At 41.4% G+C, this 25912-nt stretch overlaps 1 protein-coding gene across 12 annotated transcripts; it reads right to left on the reverse strand.

Moving 5' to 3' along the window:
• Positions 1–855: 855 nt before the first annotated feature.
• On the reverse strand, positions 856–22595 carry LOC133800750 (uncharacterized). Of its 12 annotated transcripts, none has more exons than XM_062238793.1 (6): positions 21967–22595; positions 21797–21872; positions 19531–19603; positions 17061–17151; positions 9166–16610; positions 856–1109 (listed from the first exon to the last, which is right to left on the reverse strand). In XM_062238793.1, exon 5 carries the CDS (start codon positions 14594–14596, stop codon positions 12866–12868), a length of 1731 nt encoding a protein of 576 aa, XP_062094777.1. In that variant the 5' UTR covers positions 14597–16610; positions 17061–17151; positions 19531–19603; positions 21797–21872; positions 21967–22595; the 3' UTR covers positions 856–1109; positions 9166–12865. The 12 variants fall into 12 exon arrangements, 10 of the variants coding, with proteins under 10 accessions (XP_062094777.1, XP_062094771.1, XP_062094770.1 ...); XM_062238787.1 differs by lacking the exon at positions 19531–19603 and adding an exon at positions 21128–21185 and having other exon boundaries at positions 21967–22592; XM_062238786.1 differs by adding an exon at positions 21128–21185 and having other exon boundaries at positions 21797–22590.
• Between the last annotated feature and the right edge of the window lie 3317 nt (positions 22596–25912).

Consider the following 25912-nt stretch of genomic DNA (forward strand, 5'->3'; position numbering starts at 1 on the left):
GACATATTTATCCTTTAGTTCACTTTTGAACAAAAACATAAACGTTGCCAATAACCTCTTATATTTATTAGCTGTTTTTGGAAAGCTTACTACTTTTGTTTGTATCAGTAAATTTTTTTATTTATTTTTGTGTTTGGATAGCTATAATATAAAGATTTTTTTTAAATGAAAAGTTATTTTAAAAATATTTGGATAATTAATAAAAATATTTTGAAAATAAAATAAGAATTATGAAAATTATTCTAATTTTGAAAATAATTTATACTTTTTTAGAAAAAAATTAAGAGAAAAGATTTTTTTATTTTTTTTTACCCAAATAATTTCAAAAAAATATTTTTCTTTTAAATTTTAAAAGTTAAAAAAAACTTACCCAAATTTTATTAAAATGCTCTCATTCTTCTCCTATTTATATAAACATTAAATTTATGAATTTTGTGAATCATTTACGTTTAATCAATACGCTGATTATATTTCTAAAATTGATCTTACAAGTGTAGAATTAGAAAGTATATTGGTTTTCATTTTATTTCAAAGATGAAAGAAACTATTAATTTTGTTTTGTTCAAGCATAATTGTTCCTAAAAAATTAACACATACAGCTACCATCCAGAGAGAAGAATATGGGATGGGAGGTCTAATTAAATAATTATTTCCATAAAGTGCATATTAAAGTCAAACTACCATTGCATTACATGATCACTTTAATAATGGCAAAATTCTAGCAACCGATGTAACGCCCTGGTTACCCCAAGACCGTTATGGTGAACGTTGAACCGTAAATTTAACTCACTACCTGAGTTCTTTGGTTAAAAACGTACTTCTAGGTGTTGTTAACATGTTAAGGTGGAAAACCAATCAAAATGAAATGATATATTTTATTTAAAACATAAAACTATTCATGGGCCCATAAAAACATTTACAAGTTATTTACAGCTCAAAATGGTCATTACAATTTAAATTTACAACTCGCCGACCTAAGCGGAAAAAATAGGGTAAACCCCCTAGTTCCTCTGAGAACTCCTTGGCCGTGGTGGTCAAGCGGCCGCATATGTACACAACACCACCTAAGCTCTCCACTCAAGGCTGGGTAAGCTTTTCTTTCCCTTTACCTGCACCACATAGCACCCATGAGCCAAATTCCAGCAAGAAAATATAATATTGCATGAATATAATATCAACAATGACCATAATAATCATTCAGGACTTTCAGTCCAAAATAAAGGAGTGACAATTGGAAAAGTCATTAAAGTGGGTTTCGTTCCCATCAGCCATGTGACGATAGGATTACCTGGGCTTTACAAATAAGTGATCCTTTCACTAGCTTATCACACTTCTCTCCATAAAGATAGTGCCTCCATATCTTTAAAGCAAAGACCACATCCGCCAACTCTAAATCATGAGTGGGATATCTCTTTTCATACTCCTTCAGCTGACGTGAGGCATAAGCAATTACTTTCTCTGACTGCATCAGAACACAGCCCAAACACTGATGAGAAGCATCACAATAAATCACAAATTTCTCCTGATCTGTTGGAAGACTCAGAATCGGAGTTGTAATCAATCTCTGCTTCAGTTCCTGGAAGTTGTTCTCACATTTATCTGAGCACACAAACTTCTGATTCTTGCGTGTCAGCACAGTCAACGAAGTAGCAATCTTTGAGAACCCTTCCACGAAATTCCTATAATAACCTGCCAATCCAAGGAAACTTCTAACCTCATAAGCATTCTTTGGCCTTGGCCAGTTTCTAACTGCCTCAATCTTTGCTTGATCTACCTTAATCCCCTCCTTACTGAAAATGTGCCCAAGAAAGGATACCTGAGATAACCAGAAATCACATTTCTTAGATTTTTTAAAACAATCTGTGTTCCCTCAGTTGCTGTAGAACCAACCTCAGATGCTGCCCATGCTCTGACTCAAACTGAGAATATACCAGGATATCATCGATGAAGATGATCACAAACTGGTCCAAATAATCCTTGAACACTCGGTTCATCATATCAATAAAAGCAATAGGGGTATTAGTCAATCCAAAAGACATGACTAAGAACTCATAATGCCCATACCTGGTATGAAAAGCAGTCTTCGCTATGTCTCCCTTCTTGACCCTCAAGTGATGATAACAAGAACGAAGGTTGATCTTTGAGAATACCGTCTTACCCTGCAACTGATCAAACATATTATCTATCCTTGGCAAAGGATACTTATTCTTGATTGTTAGCTTATTCAGTTCTCTGTAATCAATGCACATCCTCAGAGAATCATCTTTCTTTTTCACAAACAGAACTGGTGCTCCCCAAGGTGAGAAACTAGGTTTGATAAAACCCAAATCTAGCAACTCTTGCAACTGTACTTTCAATTCCTTTAACTCAGCTGGGGCCATTCTGTAAGGTGCTCTAGCACTGGCTCCATCCCTGGTGCCAGTTCTATCACGAACTCTATTTCTCTGTGTGGTGGCAACCCTGAAAAATCTTCTGGAAACACATCCAGGAATTCATAAACAAGTCTGATCTCTTCTGGTCTCACTGGCACGACCTGAGTGGTATCAACCACACTGGCTAAGAATCTGATGCAACCTTCTTGCAATAGATCCCTAGCCCTCAATACATAAATCAGAGGTATGCGAGGTCCATGCACAATACCAACAAACACAAAAGGATCCTCACCTTCGGGCTCAAAGGTGACCATCTTCCATCTGCAATCGATGGTTGCCCCATACTTTACCAACCAATCCATACCCAATATCATATCGAAGTCAGTCATAACCAACTCTATCAAGTCCACTGGCAAAGATCTGACCCATCTCCTGGATACCACTAACTCCTCAGTGGGTAACAAGGTTCCAAACCCCACAACATAAAAATCACAAGGTCTACACAGTCTATCAATAATTCTACTAGCAACAAAAGAATGTGTAGCACCAGAATCAATCAATACATTATAAGGGGTTCCAGCACTAAGAAGCTGACCTGTAACTACTGAGGGAGAAGCCTCAACTTCTGCTAGTGTCAATGCGAACACTCGAGCTAGGACTGAGCTGTCCGCTTTCCTGAGTTCTTCTTTTCTGGCCTTAGGGAAATCCTTCTTAAGATGGCCCACTGCTCCACACGAAAAGTAGGCCATTTCCCTACACTCTCCTAAATGACGCCTCTTGCACCTAGAGCATTCAGGATAAGACTTCCAGGCTTCATTACCACCTTGACGACCCATTGAAACACCACGGGGCCAGCTATCAAGACCAGGAACTGGGAAGGTGTCAAGAACCTTCCTCTTCTGATCACTGGGGCCTCCACCCCTACTAGAACCCACAAATGGATGACTTGTCCTCCTGAACTCCTTTCTGGCTGCACTATCTCACCAGATCTTATTCTCTGCACTCTCAGTTGTGAGTGCCTTCTCAACCACCTGTGCATAGGTAGTAACCCCAGCCACAGTGGTAATACGAACATCACGGGCTAATTTGGGCTGTAGCCCCTGGAGAAATCTCTCCCTCCTAGTCCCATCAGTGGGCACCAGCTCCATGGAAAACTTTGCCAAACGATCAAACTTCAGGGCATACTCAGTCACTGAAAAACCTCCCTGAAGTAACCTGATGAACTCCTCAGCCTTTGCCGCCCTGATAGCATCATTATAATATTTATCGTTGAACAGAGTCTGAAACTCTTTCCAACTCAGGGCATTGCCGTTTCTGGTCTGGGTTACAACCTCCCACCAAACTCGGGCATCCTCCTGAAACATATATGTGGCACAAGCCACCCTCTCATTACCAGTCACCCTCATGAAATCCAGGATGGTGGTAATCATGCTCATCCACTGCTCAGCTTTGACAGGATCTGCATTGCCTTCAAACACTGGAGATTGCTGCTTTCTGAACTTTTCATAGAGAGACTCCCATTTATTACTAACCTCTGGCAACTGCTTAGCTGCTGGCACCGATACAGGAGGTGTCTCTGATACATTGGCCACTGCAGGAGCTTGCTGTTGTCTCAGGAGGCAGAGTTCTTCTCCCTGTCTCAACACTGTAGCCTGCAGGAGCTGGTTATGGAATCTGTCCCTGGTCATTCTCTTGACCCTGATTATTATTATTCTGGCCTTGATCACTCTGGTCAGTTGATGTATCTGTCTGTCCTAGATTCATTTTTATCAACTTATACCTTGCTGAAACAATAGTCAATACGGCCAGTCATGTAGTGATAACTAAACCTCTTGCCGCCTTACGGTCCAAGAACAAGAAGATAATTATCATATTCCACAGTCATACAAATATAAAAATAGATACATGATTATAGCATGTAGCACTCAGCATGTATCACATAATAATCCACATTCCACAATACTAATAAGTATGTTCTAGCCATTTCAGTACTATTTAGCACACGGTTGCTGAAGATGCAATATTCAGAGCACAGGTTTAACATGGTGTCTCATGTAAAAAGGTAAAGCATTTATACATATAACTACGTAAATAGTTACCAATCCATGAGTCAAGCTTGTCTTCAGTGGTAAGTGTACATGACTAGCCAGTCTACAAGAACCCTAACCTTGGCACACTCTGATACCAAGTTGTAACGCCCTAGTTACCCCAAGACTGTTATAATGAACGTTGAACCAGAAATTTAACTCGCTACCCGAGTTCTTTGGTTTAAAATGTGCTTCTAGGTGTTGTTAACATGTTAAGGTGGAAAACCAATCAAAAGGAAATGATATATTTTATTTAAAACATAAAATTGTTCATGGGCCCATAAAAAAATTTACAAGTTATTTACAGCTCAAAATGGTAATTACAGTTTGTTGACCCAAGATTTGGCCAACTGACACGGAGTCAAAACGTGATTGATATGGACGAATGTATAGAGAAGAACGCAATGACAAAAGTTAAGAAAACACAGTAATTTATAGTGGTTCGGCCCCAGGATCTGGTAATGACCTACGTCCACTTAGAATAATATTGCTATAAAATCAGAGGGGTGATCAAAGAACCAGGGTTCAATGAGTTTCACTCTTCACTAAAGAACAATACAGATTTACTTGGAGAATTACTATCGTTTCCTACGATTCAAAAGCTTCAAAAAAAAAAAGGTCCCCCTCCTTTGAGCCATCTTTTCTTATTTATAGGCTCAAGGAGGGTCACAAGAGATTGTTACAGATATTCTTCCCTGAATAATCGGATATCCAGAAGATTGTATGAGATAAATTCGGGATTCATAAAGATCTTCCCATAAATGTTGCCTTGTACGCGGAACTACCGACCAGACTGGTCGTGGGTAAGACAGGCTTACCCTGCTTCTACTGTGTCTCCTGATCGATACTCTAGCAGGCGCTTCCAGGTATCAACCACGCGTCAAAAGATTATTTTCCATGTCACCAATGCTAATTTATTGGATAACATTTGCCTCCCAAATTTTATTTACTACGAACAGTAAATAAACTTTGAACGAATGACCCTTCGGTAACCCCTTCTGACGTGTCAGAACCCTTCGTGTGTTTTTGAAAAAAGCAACCCACTTCTGTCTAATCATGTCCTTTCAGTTCCCCAGAAACGATTTCGACGGCCATCCCGTTTCCCCATAGTTAGAAAAAGGAAAACTAATGATTATACTTTTTTAATATCAGAGAATACTTATATAAGACCGTCGAAGCCTCCTCTTTCTTTTTACGCACGCCATTATCTTTGCAGAAAACCCTAAAAACCAGAGCTTTAAGCTTTTCTGAAGACCGTTCTCTTGCCCTTCCAAGACTCAGACCGTGGGCTCTTTAATCTCCGAAGACCTTTCTTCCTCCTTCACGATCACTTTTCTTGGTAAGTTTTCGGAACCCCATGTTTCTAATTTCTCGTGATGCATGCTTTTGGTGGTATACTGTTTAAGTCTTTCTGTTTCTGGTTTTAAATGCCTATAGACAGAATGTTTTGTAGGCACAGTAGAGTTACGATTTAGTTTAAAAATTCAGGATCATGCTCTTTAGGACGTAAAACCGAGGTAACATTTCGATTTTTAAGCCAGTTGAAAAATAAATTTTTCCCGCCCTAAGGGGAGTTGAAAAAGCTTTCACAAAAAACTTTTTACTTTCACCCTTTGATCCGCTTTTCAAACTGTTCGTGTAGAAAAACTAGCTTTTTAATAGAATGTTGTTGTGTAAAAAGCCTAACTTTTATACTCGACCAGCGTTATTCTAAAAGCTTTTTAGAGTTATATTTCCTCACCTCCTCATGCTTCTGTTTGCAGACTTTAATGCCAGATTTGTGGGGAGGTGAAAGACCCATCGACGACGACCTTCTTGCCCAGCTGCTTGAGGGGGAAGAACAACCAACTGTACGCGTCCACGAGATTCCTTTTTCGCGATCCTCTTCCAGATCCCATCCTTCCTTTCCAATGGCCCGCTCCAAGTCCTCTGGCAAGAAAAGGCCCGAGTTTGAAAGCAACCCTACTCCTCCTGCCCAGCCTGATTCGCAGGCTAGGGCTCCCTCGACCAGCGGTCGAGAAAATCTTGTTCCTGACCCTAATATCCAAACTAGGGCCCGTCCTCGTCATCGGAATCCGTCTGATGTCGAGTGGTATACTCCCCCAGTCAGTTCAGTGACCCTTCGAATGCTTGCTAAATGTTTCAGGAAATTCCCCCTTACGGGGGTAACCATTATACGTCCCACCGAGGACTAGAGGGCTAACTGTCCAGGAGGGGCGAACAGCGCCTGGTCCCGGTATCACATTGAAGCGGGAGCTTATCTCCCTCTTCATCCCTTCGTTGTGGGGGTGGCCAATTATTTCGGCGTCGCTCACTTCCAAATAACTCCAAACGGATATAGGATGTTGGCCGCACTCTATGTCCTGTACAAACTTAACCCCATGAGGTCAACTATCTCTTTGACCTCAAGTCCAACCCACAGCATAACGGGACGGGCTTTTTCCACTTCTTCCACCAGGAGACCGGCCGGACGTTCCTGAGTGGTACTACCCACATATCAAACGTGGGGCACTACAACAAGGAGTACTTCTTTACTCCGGACATAATGAGTAATAACTTGGCCTTCGCGAGAGGAGGTATAAACTTATCTTCGTCTAGTCGATACTTTAACATAGAGTGTTTCCTTTCATTTTTCCTCAAACTTGATCTGTTTTCCAGGCCCTTGGTTACGTCCGACCCCAACACCAGACATGGTGTTGAGGTCTAACACTCTGGCCAGGATGTCTGATGCAGCAAAATGTGTCAAGACCCTGACACTTGAAGAGAATTTGAGGTCGTCTGGCCTCCTGGCTCCTCGCCATGAAAATAGAGGGTCCGTGGTGGACGAAGCCACTGCCGAGGGGGTTCCCGAGCAGCAACCTCTTGTGCCTCCTCCTAGGAGGAGGCCAACAGGAGTTACAATCAGGGAACCCACGAGTAGCCCTTCCGCAGAAAGGCCTTCTGCTCCCCAAGGCAAGGGGAAAGAAAAGGCCAAAGAGCCTATTGTTGACTTGGGAGAATCTTCTGATGATAACGGTAAAGTTATTTCGCTTTTAAATGGTTTGCCGATTCCCTGTCACTTGTTTGACGGGGATGGTAACTTTACATATGCTCCAAACTTAGGATCAGACTTCTTCATGCCAGATAATGAGTATATGACTAATAGAGTCAATAGTGTAGCAACCAGTAGTTGTAGCTCGGGTATTTACTTTGTTACCTCCTTTCAATTGTCTATCTTACTTTCACCTACCTCCTATTTATAAACTTGCTATGTTTATCTTCATGCAGATATGTCAACTCCCAACATTTTTGACATGTACCAGGCCGAGGAGGAAGAGGAAGTTCCTCAACTCCAACGGAAGCCCAAGAAGAGATCTGGCGAATCCAGTCGAGGCCCTCCAGCCAAGAAGGGTCAATTAGAAGATCCTCCTCAGGGAACGTCTACTGGGAAAAGTCCTGCGCCAACTAGGCAAACTCCTACTCCTCCTCCAGCTCCTTCCGTGCAGCAAAACGCTCCCGCCTCGCCCAACCCTCCAGCCGCATCGGCCAGAGAGCAGCTTTCTCGCGAAGAGGCTCATGGGGCCAGACTTATGATCCGTGCCATTCGATCTGCCAGGGACCGCCTCGATTGTATTGGTAAAGGCGAGCATGTTAGGGCCGCAATGGTCCAGGCTGAAGAGCTGCCAGTCGATCAGATCCTGAACAGGGCTTTGAACGAAATCTTCAGCGTAAGTGTTTCTTTATTCTTCGAGTTTTTTAGTTTTTTAGCCCTCGTGATAAGTTCTAACTCCTTTTTCTTTGTGAACAGGCCTTACTTTCTGCCATTACTGCTCGTACCTGAGCCCAGGCTTACATCGAGCAGGTCGAGGCAAAAGCCATCGAGAGGTATCAGGTGAAGGCGGCCGAGGAGCTTTTGGCTGCTGAGGCTAAGCATGCTAAGGAGTTGGAGGCAGTGGTCCGAGAGAGGGACGCGGCGGTGACTAAGCTGTCAGAGGCTGAAGCTGTGAAGGAAGCAGCAGTCAAGTTGAGACAGGAGTACCGAGATTTCAACAAAGCTCATCTCCGCGAAATCAAGCATCTGGGGAGGTACTCAAGACCAAGGACGAGGCCATTCACACTCTCGGGGGCAAGGTGAAGCAGTTGGAGCTTGACAACTCCAAGAATCTGGAAAAGTATAAGAGGACTACACTCCGATGTTTCTACAATTTCTGGAAACACAATTAGGGTGCTGACTTTAGCTACCTTTAAGAGGAAGTCAGAAATGCGGAGTTGGCTCGATGTGCTGCCCAACTGGCCGAAGAGGAGGCAAGAGCTGCAACCCCTGCCACTCCAAACGTCGCTGGTGCAGAAGAAGAAATTGTCGAGGAAGCAACTAACCAGGATGCTGCCCAGGACCCTCCGGCCCCGAATGCCTCTTGAATTCTTCTCATTTATTTTTTTTCTTCTTTTTGGATATACAACCCAAGGGTCGTGATGTAAAGACAATAGTTTCTTTTTAAATTTTGCTGCATGGGCAGTGAATCTTTTTTCTTGAACAATTACATCCAAGCTGCGATGCTTGCGGTGTAAAAGCTTAACTCTTGGTGCTATAATTATTTATTATAACATTTGTCCGTATGACCGGACTTAGCATAGTACTTTGGCATGATTTAACAAAACATAAATTTTGAAAAATACTCTAAGTACTGCAGCATGCTTTCACTTATTTTGTTCATGTGTTTACATACCTTGAGAGTATGCTTTGCTATTGATGTGCCTTATATGCCCCCCAAGTGATCGAGGAGCGTGAGGTCCTTGGTCACTTGCCTTGACCATAACCTGTTCGAACATTCCTGTTCGTAGTAAACTGATACTTGTAATACAGCAAAACAACACACGTAATGAACAAATACTTGTAAATATAAATTCACAAAGGTTGGCAAGAATGACTGGCTGAGCACAGTCCCTTATAATCTCGTATTAAAAATGGACTAAACATGTCTTTACGAGTGATTCTAAAATAGAATCTTACATATATGAGCAGTTAGCCATACAACATGGCTAACCCTCTTTGCAAAACTTGTAAAAATTAAGAAGAGAAATTTAAACAAGCCAGTCCTTTAAGAAGGGCTGTTCATTGATAATACTTGTGCAGGTGTTCTCCATTCCAATAGCGCGGAACGAGATCTCCGTTTAAGCGTGCAAGTTTGTAGGTGCCTGGGTGAAGGATTTCTTCAATCTGGTAAGGTCCTTCCCAGTTAGGTCCGAGCACTCCAGCAGTGGGGTCGCGGGTATTTAAGAAAACTCGTCGTAGCACCAAATCTCCGACGTTGAATTTTCTTTCTTTAACTTTGGAGTTAAAGTACTGGGCGACTTTTTGCTGGTATGCAGCAACTCGGAGTTGAGATTTTTCTCGTATCTCGTCGATCGAGTTTAGGGACTCCATCATCAGCTGACTGTTCACGTCCTGGTCGTAAGTCAAACGCTGATGTGAGGGGGGATCTAACTCGACAGGAAACATGGCCTCATATCCGTAGGTTAGGGAAAATGGGGTATGCCCTGTTGCTGTTCGGTGAGATGTTCTATACGACCAGAGGACTTCAGGCAGTTGCTCTGGCCACGCCCCTTTGGCTTCTTCAAGTCTTTTCTTCAGGGTGTCCTTAAGAGTTTTGTTCACGGCTTCGACTTGCCCATTCGCTTGGGGATGTGCAACTGAAGAATTTTTTTTAATAATATCATGCCTTTCGCAGAAATCGGTGAATAAGTCGCTGTCAAACTGGGTCCCGTTGTCTGAAACTATCTTCCCGGGTAATCCATACCGGCATACAATGTTCTTGATGACGAAGTCAAGAACTTTTTTGGTCGTGATGGTTGCGAGTGGTTCAGCTTTAGCCCATTTTGTGAAGTAATCAACTGCCACAACTGCGTACTTTACTCCGCCTTTCCCTGTTGGCAGGGATCCAATCAAATCTATCCCTCATATTGCGAAGGGCCATGGGCTCTGCATCTGTTTTAGTTCATTTGGAGCTACTCGTGGGATCTTGGAGAACCTTTGACATTTGTCGCATCTTCGTACATACTCCATTGAATCCTCGTTCATTGTTGGCCAGAAGTAACCTTGTCTTAGAACCTTTTTTGCCAAACTCTGCCCCCCAGCATGATCTCCGCAGAAGCCTTCATGCACCTCCCTCATGAGCTCCTTAGATTTTTCTGGTGTAATGCACCTGAGCAGTGGCATTGAATATCCACTTCGGTACATAATGCCATCGACCAGTATATACCTAGCGGCCCGCCTTTGCAGAGTTCTGGCTTTGTTTCTATCTGTTGGCAGTGTGCCATTCGTCAGATACTCCAAGTATGGCGCCATCCACGTATCATCTACACGAATCTCCATATTGGCTTCGGCCACTTCTATGCTTGGCTTACTCAGTCTTTCTACTGGAATTATGTTCAAGGTATCAGCATCCTTCGCGCTCGCGAGTTTAGCCAAGGCATCTGCATTCGAATTCTGGTCTCGCGAAATTTGCTGGAGGGTGTAATTTGTGAACTGGGCTAACAAATCCTTTGTTTTATTCAGGTAGGCCATCATCTTTAAGCCTCGCGCTTGATATTCCCCCAGGACCTGATTCACGACTAGCTGAGAGTCACTGTAAATATCAAGCGTCTTTATGCTCATGTCTCTGGCTATTCTCAATCCAGCTAGGAGTGCTTCGTATTTTGCTTCATTGTTTGACGCTGCGAAGTCGAACCTGATTGAGCAGTGAAATCGATGCCCTTCCGGCGTTATCAATATCACTCCCGCTCCAGCGTGGGATTCGTTAGATGAACCATCTGTGAATAGTTTCCACGAAGGAGTTTTGTCTTGGGGCATGGGCGCTTCAGGCTGTTCGCACTGCTCACTGCCTGGGAGTTCGGTGAACTCCGCGACGAGATCGGCCAAGACTTGTCCTTTTATTGCTGCTCGGGGTGAATAAGTTACATCGAATTGCCCTAGTTCGACTGCCCATTTTAACAATCTTTCAGCAGCCTCAGGTTTCTGGAGGACTTGCCGAAGGGGCTGGTCGGTTAAAACTGTAATAGGATGGGCTTGGAAGTAAGGACACAACTTCCTGGAGGCTAGAATTAAGCAATATGCTAACCTTTCAATTGGCGGATACCTTAATTCCGCTCCAATCAGCCGTTTGCTGATATAGTAGACCGCTTTCTGTATGCCTTCTTCTTCCCGTACTAGTACCGCACTAGCAGCAACTTCAGTAATCGCCAGGTAGATAAACAAAGTTTCTCCTTCGATTGGCTTTGACAAGATGGGAGGTTGCGCCAAATGAGCTTTTAAGGCCTGGAATGCCTGCTCGCAGTCTCCCGTCCATTCAAACTTCTTATTGCCTCTGAGTAGGTTGAAGAAAGGGACACATTTGTCAGTTGATTTGGAGATGAATCTACTCAGGGCAGCGATCCTTCCGGTCAAACTTTGTACATCTTTGATTTTCTCCGGTGACTTCATGTCGATCAGGGCTTTTATCTTATCAGGGTTGGCCTCGATCCCTCTTGAATTCACTATAAACCCTAAAAACTTCCCTGATCCGACTCCAAAGGAACATTTGAGGGGATTCAACTTCATCTAGTACTTGCTTAGCACATTGAAGCATTCTTGTAGATCCCTCACATGTCCTTCTGCCTTCTTAGACTTTACCAGCATGTCATCCACATATACCTCCATGTTCGCACCGATCAGATTCTTAAACATGTGGTTGACTAGCCGTTGGTAAGTCGCACCTGCGTTTTTTAGTCTGAAGGGCATTACTTTGTAACAATATAAGCCCGTATCGGTCCGAAAGCTGGTGTGATCCTCGTCAGGGGGATGCATGCTGATCTGGTTTTAGCCTGAATATGCATCCATGAACGAGAGGATCTCATGTCCTGTAGTTGCATCGACCAGACCAGCTGGTCGATCCTTGGGAGCGGGAAGCAGTCCTTTGGGCAGACTTTATTGAGGTCCGTAAAATCCACACAGGTACGCCACTTGCCATTAGGCTTGGGGACCAGTACCGGATTCGAGACCCACGAGGGATAAAACGCTACCCTGATGAATCCATTCTCCTTAAGTCTTTCGACTTCTTCTTTCAGAGCTCTTGATCTATCTTTATCGAGCAGCCTTCTCTTTTGTTGCACGGGCGGAAATGTTTTGTCTATGTTCAGGACATGGCTGATTACTGCAGGATCTATCCCAACAATGTCTTTGTGTGACCAGGCAAAAACCTCCTGGTTCTTTTGCAAGAATTCCACCAGTGCTTGCTTTATAGTAGGCTCTAGGTTCTTCCCAACCTTCACGACTCTGGTCGGGTCTTTTTTGTCGAGTTGGATCTCCTCCAGGTCCTCGACGGGTCCAACATTTTCTTCAAAATCCCCAAAGCGAGGATCCAAATCTCCATCCTCGCTTTGGGCAACACCCTATTTGGTGACTTCTCCACCGGATTGGGCTTGCGTGTCTATTGCCATCTGCAATCGATCTAGGGTAGTGCTCCTCGACGTCCCACTCTTCACCTTTGTGATCGAGGCGTTGTAGCACTCCCTGGCTTCCCTTTGGTTCCCTACGACGCGTCCTACCCCCGCGTCCGTCGGGAATTTCATGGCTAAGTGCCACATAGAGATGACGGCCTGTAGATCAACCAGTATGGGCCTTCCAATAACGGCGTTGTATGCCGAAGGGCAATCGACCACTACAAAAGTGGTGAGTAATGTCCTTGTTGCGAGCGCTGTACCCGTCGTTATTGGAAGCTTGATCATTTCGGCTGGGGTGAGTCCTTCTCCAGAGAAGCCGTATATGGTTTGATTGCAGGGCTCCAAGTCTTTTACAGACAACTTCATGCGTTCCAGCATTGATTTATACAGGATGTTCACTGAACTTCCTGTATCGACCAGTACCCTTTTTACCATCATGTTGGCCATCTGGATGTCCACGACCAGTGGAACGGAATGTGGGAATTGAACGTGCCGGGCATCGCCATCAGAGAAGGTTATCTCACCCTCCTCTGACCGAGCCTTTTTTGGTGCACGGTCCTCCACAGTCATCATCTCGATGTCCTGGTCGTGACGTAGAGCCCAAACATATCGTTCTCTGGCCTTTCTGCTATTTCCCGCAAGGATCGGGCCTCCACAGATGGTTAAGAGTGTTCCGGCCACGGGGGCAGGCTGTAATGGTGGCGAGCGTTGGCATGTAGACGCCTGCTCGTTGCTACCTGGAGCTTCTCGTTGGGAAGTTCCCGAGGCCCGTACGTACCTTCTCAAGTGTCCTTGTCTAATAAGGAACTTGATTTCGTCTTTTAACTGGTTGCATTCGTTAGTGTCATGTCCGTAGTCGTTATGGTAACGACAGAACTTGGTGGTGTCTCTTTTCGAAATGCCTTTTCGAATGGGTCCTGGTTTCTTGTAAGGCACACTAGAGCTTGTGGCCTGATAAACCTCTCCCCGAGACTCGACGAGGGCAGTGTAGTTAGTGAACCTAGGTTCATAACGATTACCCTTAGCTCGTTTGTTGTCGGAGGTGGAAGGCTCGTTATACGGCCGTTTCCCACCATTTTTGCCATTACCGTTGCCGTTTCCGTGGCCTTTGTCGTTGCCATTAGGTTTGGAACCATTGGCGGCTTTGGCAGGCTCGACGGCCTTCTTACCCTTGTTCGAGGGTTTCCCACCATCAACAATGGCTTCCTCGAGCTTGATGTAACGATCAGCTCGGTCCAAGAACTCCTGGGTCGTTTTAACTCCTTTCTTTCGGAGACTCTTCCAGAGGGGAGAGCAACGCTTTACCCCTGCGGTAATGGCCATCATCTTGCCTTCGTCTCCTACTGTTTTCGCTCCAGCCGCCGCTCGCATAAAGCGCTGGACGTAATCCTTCACTGACTCTCCGTCCTGCTGGCGAATCTCGACCAGCTGGTTTGCTTCGGTTGGGTGCACACGACCCGCATAGAACTGCCCGTAAAACTCTCTTACAAACATTTCCCAAGAAACTATGCTTGCAGGCGGGAACTTAAAAAAACACTCATGCCCTGCTTCAGAAAGTGTTGCAGGGAAGATCCTGCACCGAGCGTCTTTGGACACTTTCTGAATGTCCATCTGAATTTCAAATTTATTTACATGCGAGACTGGGTCCCCATATCCATCAAAGTTCGGGAGCGTAGGCATTTTGAACTTGCTGGGAGTTTTGGCGTTAGCTATCCTCTGGACAAAAGGAGTACCTTTCCTCCTGTCGTGGTCGATATAAGAAGTTCTTCCTCCGACTAGCTGCTGCACAGCCTGATTGAGTGCGTCTATCTGGGCTTGCACTGCGGCAGGAATTGCGGTGGCCTCTGTGGCTGGGGGAGGTTTTCGCCGTGCCTCTCGTGACGATCATTCAGTACATCTATCAGGTCCTCTTCTCTTCTTCGCTGCTCGCTACCTCCGAGCCGGTTGAAGACATTATTTTGTCTGGGCTGCCCCCCAGCATCTTGTCGATTTGGCTGGTAACCTTGAGGTACTTGGCTCCTGCCTTTACCTCTTTCTCCATTCCTCCCAGCAGCATTTCCCTTGCCTGAGTCGGCCTCATTGTATCCGTGGCCATCTCTGAACCTTGACTGGCTGTGGTGAGACTGACTGTTCCCCCTATTCCCATCTCTAGCAGAAACGCCCCGAGCGTTAGAGGGTGGCTTGCACTGGTTGCGGTGTCCCCGTGCATTATCATGCCGTGGGGGTCCACGGACCGCAGAGCCTAGCTTCGAGTCCATCCTAATACCAGGAGGGTATTGACCTCTGTTTGCTTGGTTTGGCCCATCATTCTCATGGCGTCTAGGACTACGAGGCTGACGCTCGGCCCTATTCTGCCTTTGCTGCGGGGGATTACCCCGAGCAGCTTGGGATGGTGGATTTTCCTCAGGGTCCAACGGGACATCGTCATGGGGTGTCTGAGGCTGCTCGGGCCTTTGAGGACTTGAAGGCTGAATTGGTGGGCTAGGATTGGGAGCCCTCTGGGGTGGTCCATTCGCGGGTTGGTCAGGCTGCGAGGCAGGTGCGGCCTGATTTCTAGCCAACAGCAAGGCTGCCTCGAGGGCGGTCATGGCTTCGGTCTGGCGGCGATCCACCTCCGCCTGTCTCTCGCTCAATTCTGCACGCTGCCGATCAATCTCCTGCTGCTGCCGCGCCATAACTTCTGCAGCAGTTTCTTGATTGGCCTTCAGACTAGCCAATTCTTCCTGCAACACGCCCAGGGTGCTCTTCAGTGTCGCATCGTCCATTTCCTCCTCTTCAAAATCTAGTTGCGGCTCATCTTCCGCCATGCTTGCAGGGGGAGGAGGAGGTGGTGGATTCGACGGTGCAGCGGCGGTTGCCTGCCTAGTTTTCCTTCCTGCTTTCGCCATTGGTTTTCTTAACAGCAACAAATCAATCTCTCAATGAAAGCACCAAAATGTTGACCCAAGATTTAGCCGACTGACACGGAGTCAAAACGTGATTGATATGGACGAATGTATAGAGAAGAACGCAATGACAAAAGTTAAGAAAACACAGTAATTTATAGTGGTTCGGCCCCAGGATCTGGTAATGACCTACGTCCACTTAGAATAATATTGCTATAAAATCAGAGGGGTGATCAAAGAACCAGAGTTCAATGAGTTTCACTATTCACTAAAGAACAATACAGATTTACTTGGAGAATTACTATCGTTTCCTAAGATTCAAAAGCTTCAAAAAAAAAAAGGTCCCCCTCCTTTGAGCCATCTCTTCTTATTTATAGGCTCAAGGAGGGTCACAAGAGATCGTTACAGATATTCTTCCCTGAATAATCGGATATCCAGAAGATTGTATGAGATAAATTCGGGATTCATAAAGATCTTCCCATAAATGTTGCCTTGTACGCGGAACTACCGACCAGACTGGTCGTGGGTAAGACAAGCTTACCCTGCTTCTACTGTGTTCCTGGTCGATACTCTAGCAGGCGCTTTCAGGTATCAGCCACGTGTCAAAAGATTATTTGCCACGTCACCAATACTAATTTATTGGATAACACAGTTTAAATTTACAACCCGCCGACCTAAGCGACAAAAATAGGGTGAACCCCATAGTTCCTCTGAGAACTCATTGGCCGTGGTGGTCAAGCGGGCACATATGTACACAACACCACCTAAGTTTTCCACTCAAGGCTGGGTGAGCTTTTCTTTCCCTTTACCTGCACCACATAGCACCCATGAGCCAAAGCCCAGCAAGAAAACACAATATTGCATGAATATAATATCAACAATGACCATAATAATCATTCAGGACTTTCTGTCCAAAATAGAGGAGTGACAATTGGAAAAGTCACTAAAGTGGGTTCCGTTCCCATCAGCCATGTGACGATAGGGTCACCTGGGCTTTACAAATAAGTGATCCTTTCACTAGCTGATCAAGATAGGTTGTAACGCCCTACCTCCTTAGAGCCGTTACTAAGTGAGTTTAAAATGTGCATTTAACTCGCTAATCGAGGTTTTAAGGTAAATAATTCCATTTACTGAAATTCATAAGACCATTAACGTTTGGGATCCAAAAAATACTATATATAAATATTTACAACTCAAAATATATTTAGAGTCGACTAAACGACAAAATAGGATTCTTTACAAACAACTTCAAAAAATACCCATGGCCGTGGCAGCCAGATAGACCAGGCATGTACGCGTTGCCTCATGCTCTCCATACTCATGGTCGGTTGACTTTCTCTTTGCCTTTACCTGTACCACAGAGCACCCATGAGCTGAAGCCCAGCAAGAAAACTCCACATAAATATAACATATGCATACAAACCACACAGCATATAAGAAATTCACCAAAAAGCTAAACACGTACGGCCAAGCCGTCCCAAGCGCTTTACCAGGCCCTGGGTTGCGGTCCACACCGTAAGGATATCCCAAGTATCCTTTAGGGTCTTACCCTGGCAACTCGCACTCCGCATGCTAAACGATGCTCCCGGCCCCTTGCCGTTCTCGGCCTTCGCTGTTCCCGGCCCTAGCCGATCATTCACATATATGCATACACAGCATAATTTAAACATATACTAACATATTCAATGAGCTACAACCAACACAATCATATAGGGTCGTGCCCTGCAACACAACTATGGGCCTCGCCCTGCTCTACGGGTACAACCGTTTTCTTACCTATATCCCGAGCTTCTTGAGCATTGAACCCTCGAGCACGATCCTCTAATCCGAGTCTCACCGAGAACCTAGTCACAACACATAAATAGCACCCCCATTACTAACTATTTCAAAAGCATTTCCCGGAACCAAACCCGAGCCCTCGGGACCTCCTGGAACCCCACACAAAGTGGTGGAAGCGTCCCCCGAGCCCCCTGGGCAAAAGCCTAAAAACCACAATTTTCCCCTGCCCAAAAATGGCCTAGCGTCGCGGCGCCACCCTATGAGGGCCGCAGCACCTAGAAGGGCCCCCGTCCTCTGCTGAAGCCTAGCACCGCGGTGCAGAAGAACAGGGCCGCGACGCCCCTTCACGAACCCAGAATTCTGGGTTTTCCCCTGCATTTTCCCTTAGCCAAAACACTCCCAAATATTTACCAAGACTTACCTAAGTCCCAAATTCAATTCAAAACACAAATAATCCATCTAACAACCTACAAACATCAACAACAGCCCTAGATACACAATCAAACTCAAGAATCACTTAGTGGTTCAAAATTCTCAAAAGTTAAACCAGCCCTTGCAAAGTTTAAACCAACCTTCAGAATTCTTAAACTAAACAAGAAATAACTTTCAAATGTGCATGGAATCCATACCTCAAGATGGAATTCAACCTTGAGCTTCTTCCCACTTCAACTCCAAGCTAAATCTCCTTAATTCCCAACTGAATTCTCACAAAAAACAAGCTGCAAATTCAGCTTCAACCTTCATTCTTAAATCCTTAAAACAAGCTTAAACTTTAAAGAGAACCCATGGATGAATTTCTTACCTCTGTGATTAACCTTGGCCTTAGTTTGATTCTACAGCCTTCAATTCCTCCCTTGACCTCAAAGAAACTCAGTCCTTTTCGTTTAACTTTCAGCAAGAAGTGAAATAAGCCTAAGTGTAGAAAAGTGTGAATAGCTTCCCCACTCATCCATAACTATCTAAATCCCAGCCAAAAGACCCATTTTCCCTTCCATTTAACCCAAATTCTAGTTAATCCTCAAGGGCTACTTAGACCTTTCCTATTTTCTTACAAGAATACCATTTTCTCTCTTAGAGTAACTATCCTCAATGGTTACTTATGGTTACCCAAGTTACCAGAATACCATTAACCATTAACTTAAAGCCCCCAACTAAATTTGTAATATTCCCGAAATACCCCTAGGCTCCTCCCGAGCCGGGTATTAAATCCCGTTGTGACTTTAAGTGGAATAGCTCTCTAGGACCGTCTCGGAACGTGCATCACAAATATTTCACCATTATATCGAAATGATCACATATATAACATTTATTGCATTTATGCCCTCAACGGGCTAAATTACAAATCTGCCCCTAACTACCAAATGGGGCCCACATGCATATTTAATCACCTAATCATGCATTCTAACCACATATTCATTAAATTCACATATATTAATACAGTATAACAATTATTGCCCTCCAGGCACACTAATCAAGGCCTCAAGCCTTATTAGAAAATTTGGGTCGCTACATAGGTGCTAGATGAACTAGTCACCAACATAACCTACCGCATGACCATAGAGTCACAACCATGAGATTCCGCTGCCTAGCCACGTGACAAACAGTCACCTAGGCCTTAGGCCTTGACTCTGAGTAACTAGTCTTAGACTAGTCAAGCGCTTATAATTTTCATCGACCTTAAGGTCGGTCCAACATTAATGCTCCTAGAGTCATTCAACGCTGATATTGATTAGATCTAATTTTTTATTGGCTCTGCGTTCATGACGCTTATGCCATTCCTGACTCTTAGGTCAGTAATACGCGACAAGTGCCGGTTCTGAATAGTTAGTGCCATACACAACTAAGCAAGATTTGCTAAGCATTTAATATGCAATCAATGCCCGCATTTAACAACCAACATGCCTTTATAACAACCACGCATGTCATATACACAGGGTGTAGTTTTCTTACCTCTGGTTCGAGCGAGAATTAGTATAAGAACGACCCTTGAGAACGATCAACCTTTTGGTTCCTTGACGGTCACCTGGTCATAACCAAATATGAGATTCCATCAATAAAATGAATAACAAAGGTTCTCGAACCAAAACCTAGCCTCCGAGACATCAAATCCTACTAAACCGAGTAGTAGGATTGATCCCGAGGCCTAAGACTTGAATCCCCAAGCCAAAAACCAAATTTTGGCCAAAATGCCACTAAGGGCCGCGACCCTTCGGCCCTTCAGCCACTTCCTCCCATTTTCTCAAGCTTGGGTTGCGACGCTCTAGAACAAAGTCGCGACCCCACCGGAAACTCAGCCAAAATCCCTGTTTTCTCCCTTCGAACTCATTCTAAAACCTCACTAAAACTTCCCCAACATCAACGAACAAAGCCACCAATTGTTACTACAACTTACCTAGCATACAAGCATCAAAACGCAAGTGAATTTCTTCCAAAAACTTCCATTAATTCCCAACTAACCACATCAAAATCTCTTGACTAAAAACCATAAGAAAAACAGAGTATAGCTTAAATTCATGGATGAATTCTTACCTCAAGCTGGGTTTGTGTCCTCTTCAATGGATGAACTAAGTTTATAAACTCCAATCCTTGATTTCCTAGCTTGTTTCTTCAAATTGAGGCCAAGAATTCCAAAGGAAAATGAAGGAGAAAGGATGTACGGGAGAAGGGGAGAAATTGCTCTATTTTGGTAAGCTTCTACAGTCTACAAAGCTGATATATATCTTAGGGGTGAAATGACTATTTTTCCCTAGGTCATTTAAAGGTTTCTAAAGAATCCCAAGGGTAAAACCGTCATTTCCCACCTATTTCGTTAATCATAATTAACACCCTCCGATTCCCGCTATTCTCGATATTCTCAAATACCAATAATTCATATCTCATTACCTTTTAATACCCGGCAACACTCAAATCTTTAAAATCACCCCGAGACTCACCCCGAGCCCCGAACTTAATCCCGTTATGACTAAACCTCTAATTTTCACTCAAAAATCGTCTCATGCTGAATGGCTCGAATAAATCCACATTATAATGTGGCCTCAACAATTAATCACAAGCATGCACCAAAATATACAAATATGCCCTCAACGGGCCAAATTATCAAAATGTCCTAATAATCAAATGTGGACCCACATGCATGCATTTAACATCATATTATAATATAATTCACATAAATATGCATATAATCATTTAAAGGCATAATAAAACAATTATGGCCCTCCCGGCCTACTAATCCGACCATTAAACCACATTAGGGATTTTGGGACATTACAATCGAACATTAATCAACATGTGTGAAAGTAAGAATAAAGAAAGTGAAATCACATACTGTACTCTAGCATAGGAAAGATAAGCCAACTATGTTTGTATTTCAATCAGCACTCAACAGAACATGATAGTCACTTCATTTTCTTTTTCTTTCAAAAAGTCAGCACTTACAAAAGGACTAGAATAATACCAATAATAAAAAATTATATTAATAATATTATTACTGTTTATTTTTCAGTACTTGATTTTCATAATTGTATGATGTAAACATATCATAGTGTACCTAGAATGATCCCCTGAGCTCCTCTGTAATATGAACTTTTTAATGTTCTTAACCTCTCCTGTCCAGTTGCAATATACAATATCTTTACTCATCCCATTTTAATATACAATTCAAGAAGGAAAACACATAATAAAATCACAATAAGGATTAGATGTTTGCATAGCTTTTACCTATGTCATGATTGATGACCACTTAGTGTTATAGTGCAAGTTCAGCACTGGGTTTATGATGTAACAGTATAAAAAAGTTTTCTTATATTTATTAAGAAGATTAAAAAAGCAAGTGATCTATTACACCATTCCCTCCATAACTCCATATCAATCTATCTTTACGATTATGAATTGACCAAGGTATATATCCACTTTTCTTCTGATGTTAGCTTTACTATATTTTTAATTTCTTATATGAGAACCACGTTTTTCTTTTTCTTTTTGAAAAAAAAAACCTTTTAAAATCTTAATATTCAAATTAACACTTGGTATAATTCAAAACACCAAATGCTCTAAATTTTACCTTATAATAGGAAGTATTTTTTAAATATATATATAAACTAAATATTATATCTATTTATGTGAAAACACATATTTTTCTGTTGAGGAAGCTTTATGCATACATTACATATACAAAGAGAGAAACATATGTAAGTAAACACAGAGCAAATTAGATTACCAGTGTCACAAATTGTCAGTTTCAACCTCTTCCCATCTACTGTGTGATGTGAACAGCTTGATCTTAAAATCAACTCCTACAAATAGAAAAATACCAACAAAATAAAGTTAGAAAAACAAATCAGATCAGATCAAATCAAGTAGTTCAACAATGGAGTGGAGTATCTCGACTGTTTGAGCTTGGAAACGAATCAGTGTGGCGGAGCTCTGTGTCTGTGAAGCAGTTGCCAGAGTGGGAAGGGTCAGCTAAGCCGTGTCCGTGAAGCAGTCGCGTGCGTGGGTCTCGGTCATGCGACTGGCCCGTGCTGCTGCCGCCGAGTGAGTCTGGTCAGTCCGTTCGTTTGGGCTGGGAGGAAAGTGAAACAGAACAGAGAGGAAGAAGTGTAGATGAGATGAGATGAGAGGTTGAGTATACGATAGAGAGAAAGAGAAAGAGATTCATCCAGTGCCGTGCCCTAAGTTTTTTTTTTAAAAAAATTCAGATTTTTTTATTTTTATTTAATAATTTTAATAATTAATAATTATATCATATAATATTATTATATTTATACTGTTCGATCGGTTTCGGTTCTGCCGGTCAGTTCACACAAAATTTTTAAACCGACCGAACAGTGGCGGTTTGCACCGTTAAATATTTTTTTGGTGTTCGGTTTAATTGATTTTGGTTTTTTCGGTGTTCGGTAGGTCGGTGTACACGGTTTTTTTTGTTTTTCGGATTTTATGCCCAACCCTAATTTTGGTTACTTATAATGGAGATAAGTTACCAATATGTTACTTTTTCACAAAAAAAAATTATTTTTAGAGCATATTATTTCATATAGATTTTGGTTACCTCCAAAATTTATTTTTTTGAATCTTTTTCATCTTAAAATATTGAATAGTTATTTTTATGTTATATTATTGTATCTTATTATTTAAGGTATGTACTTTTACATCACCTTCAAATTTGTTTTAGAAACTAATAAGATACAATGAAGTATAACATATTACTATATAACTTATCATCAAAAGTTACTTTAGTATACTATATGGTAACTTTTTTTAATGAAAAGTTATAATTCACTTTTTAGTCACTAATGTAATTTACATGTAAATAAAATAGTGTTTCTTTTATTAATCAAACAAAAATAAACTTAGAAGTTACTTTTGAATTGTAATAAAAAAAATACACATTTTGGTATTTTATCATGAATTTTTGTTTAACCAAATTGAAAAGCAACTACATAGTTGCTTTTTAAATACAAAATGTTTTTTTTATATAAACAAAGCATAAAATAATTTTTTTGTTTAACCAAATATAAAAGAAACTAAAAGATTACTTTTAATTTTGTTCATCTTCTCCAGCAACAGTAAAAAAAATATACCCATATGTTAAAATAATTACCTTGCAGAATAGGCCGCAATAGTACCACTCTTGAGCCGAAACGATCTGTGGTATGGCCGGTTTTTTTTTAAAAGTTTCATAGAAGAGAGAGAAGAGAGAGAGAAATTAGTTTCACAAGTCCATTATCATCAATTAAAATATATATAATAAAAAATGATGTATATAATTTAATTTATTAAGCACTACTCAAAAAATAAAATAAAATAAAGTTATATGTTTGTATTACAAAAACCAGTATCCAAAAACACAAAAAATAAAAATAGTATAAAAAACGACATATATGTAAATATAATAAATTACATCACTTTTGTAAATAAAATCTAAAAAAACAGCATCACATCTAAATCTTCTAGACAATCCATTGTATTGAATCCATCCTCCTGTAACCCCTCTTACCAAACAAAAGGTAAGTCTAACGAGATACACTGGACCTATCTTTCTGGTCCTGGCTGGCAAGCCTTAGGCCCATTTATTCAATATACTTTTTCTGATAAAAATATAAAAATGAATTTTTAAAAAATATGACTTTTATACCATCAATGTGCAAAAATATGGAAATTATAATTTTTTAATTTGTATGGGAAAATTTATTAAAGACAAAATTAAAGTATGAGAAACACAATTAGTAGCTAACTAAAATATGGAAATGCTATATTTTTTTATCATAGTTATATTTTCTTTGATTTTAAAGATTATTTTATTTTATTTTTGTCAATTTTTTATTTATTTTTTCTTTCATTTTTTAATTATTTTCCAGTTATTTCTTCTTTCTTTTTTTCTTGCTTTTTTGCTCTTCCATATTTTTCTTTTTTTTCTACCAATTTTTTCCATAAATCATTTTTTTTCTTTCCATTTTTCCATTCTTCTTATTTTCATTTTTATTCATTAATGTATCTATTTTTTTTTTATTTCATTTGTATTGTTTTGTTTTTTTTCCATATTTTTTCAGTTTTCAATTTTTTTATTTATTATTTTCTCCTTCCATTTTTTTTTTCTTTTTTCACACATATGAGTTTTATCTCTTTCTTTTTTTCTTCCATTTTTTCATTTTTTTCTACCAATTTTTCATTCATATTTTTTTTCTTTCTATTTTTCCATTATCTTTCTTCTTCTTTTTTTCATTTGTATTTATTCATCTATTTTTTTTCCTTCATTATTTCTTTTGTTTTGTTTTTTTCGATATTTTTTTAGTTTTCTTTCCTAAGCTTTTTTTCCTTATTTTTTCTTTCTTTTTAGTACTTATTCTTTTATCATTCTATTCCCCCCCCCCCCCCCCTTTCACACATATTTTAACATTACATAATTATTTTAATATTTTATTTATTTATTATCTTTTATTATTGTAATTTTTTTTATAGTTTTTTCCACTATATGTAAAAAAAATAAGATCAATTTTTTTCAGCATTTTCATTTTACTGTAACCCTTATAGGAACATCAAAATTTGGAAAGAAAACTAATAAAAATATGAAAACATGAATGGATAACTAGTTACCCTGATGGGAACATTCAAATCCAGAAAAAAATTTATATGAAGAAGATGGGAGAGAAGGGAAAATGGGTGGATCTGATTTTTTTTTCTATCTTCAGATTTGTGAAAACTCGTTACCTTCCCGTTCTTTGTGTTTATATTTCTGGGGGTAACTTGTTACATTCACGTTTTTTGTGTGTATATTTCTAGGGGTAACTGGTTACCTTTGTTGACGCCGTTTTTCGTCAACTTAAAATGTAGAGCACGTAAACAATAAAACTATGGCAAAGATGAATAATACAATAGAACAATGGGGATTTTTTACGTGGTTCAGCAGTTAACTCTGCCTAGTCCACGAGTCTTTTTTATTAGGACTTTAGAGTTTTCTAGAAATCCTTTAGGGATGAATTCTCCAGAATTTCTCTCCAGATTACAAAAATTCGATCCCTTACAAAGGTACATGACATCTCTATTTATAGAGGAGATCTCAGAATCCAATCCCACACGTTTCGGGAAGTTATTCTTTAAATTAACAGCTTTAATTACTTTAAAGTTTGTAACTCCCATATACAAGGAAACGTCCCCTGAAGACCAGGGCGTATAACCGACTAGTTAATATCCCTTTATTGTAGGGAAGTTACAACAATAAATATCTCTTGAATGCATGGACTGCGTCTCCTCAGATGACTCACTAAGTCGTTCGATGTTAGCAACCAGCATCATGTAAATCTAGGTCTCTGAGTAAGTTATGAGCTGGCCACCTTACTCCAAGACCAGCTCGGAGTGGGTGAATACCACCGAGGCCATTATATTCCGAGATATACTCCGACGCTACGTCTTTCGAGCTTAGATATCATTTCGAGGTTACATATCTTCGAGGTTGCTACCTTGCTTCAAGGGTTTGGCATTTGGATCACGAACATGCACTTTAGATATCATAAGCTCACACTTGATGAATCCAACTTTTGAGGTCACAATCTCAGATTTCGAAATCTGGGTGTAACATTTTGCCCCCTCAAAAGTATTAGTTCGAATCCTATGAGAAGGAAATTTTTGAACTACTTCCTTCGGGAATCGTTCCGTCACACACTCGAGTATGGACACGCGTCAGGTGAGTATTGCTTATTCAAGGTACTTGAGTGCCTTGAAAATCTGCACATGATCGTTCGCCTGCCACCTTTACGGCACCGTCATGTCACTCATCCCTGGCCATTGGATTTGATACGGAATTTGGCCAATGGCCCAGATTAATCCGACCCTTTGC

This window comes from Humulus lupulus, chromosome 9 (genome assembly GCF_963169125.1).
Source record: "Humulus lupulus chromosome 9, drHumLupu1.1, whole genome shotgun sequence".
Classification (NCBI taxonomy): domain Eukaryota; kingdom Viridiplantae; phylum Streptophyta; class Magnoliopsida; order Rosales; family Cannabaceae; genus Humulus; species Humulus lupulus.

Bases quoted from the DNA above. Each gene is read 5' to 3' on its own strand.
- LOC133800750 (XM_062238792.1), bottom strand. From the start codon at position 14,596: ATGCCTACGCTCCCGAACTTTGATGGATATGGGGACCCAGTCTCGCAT.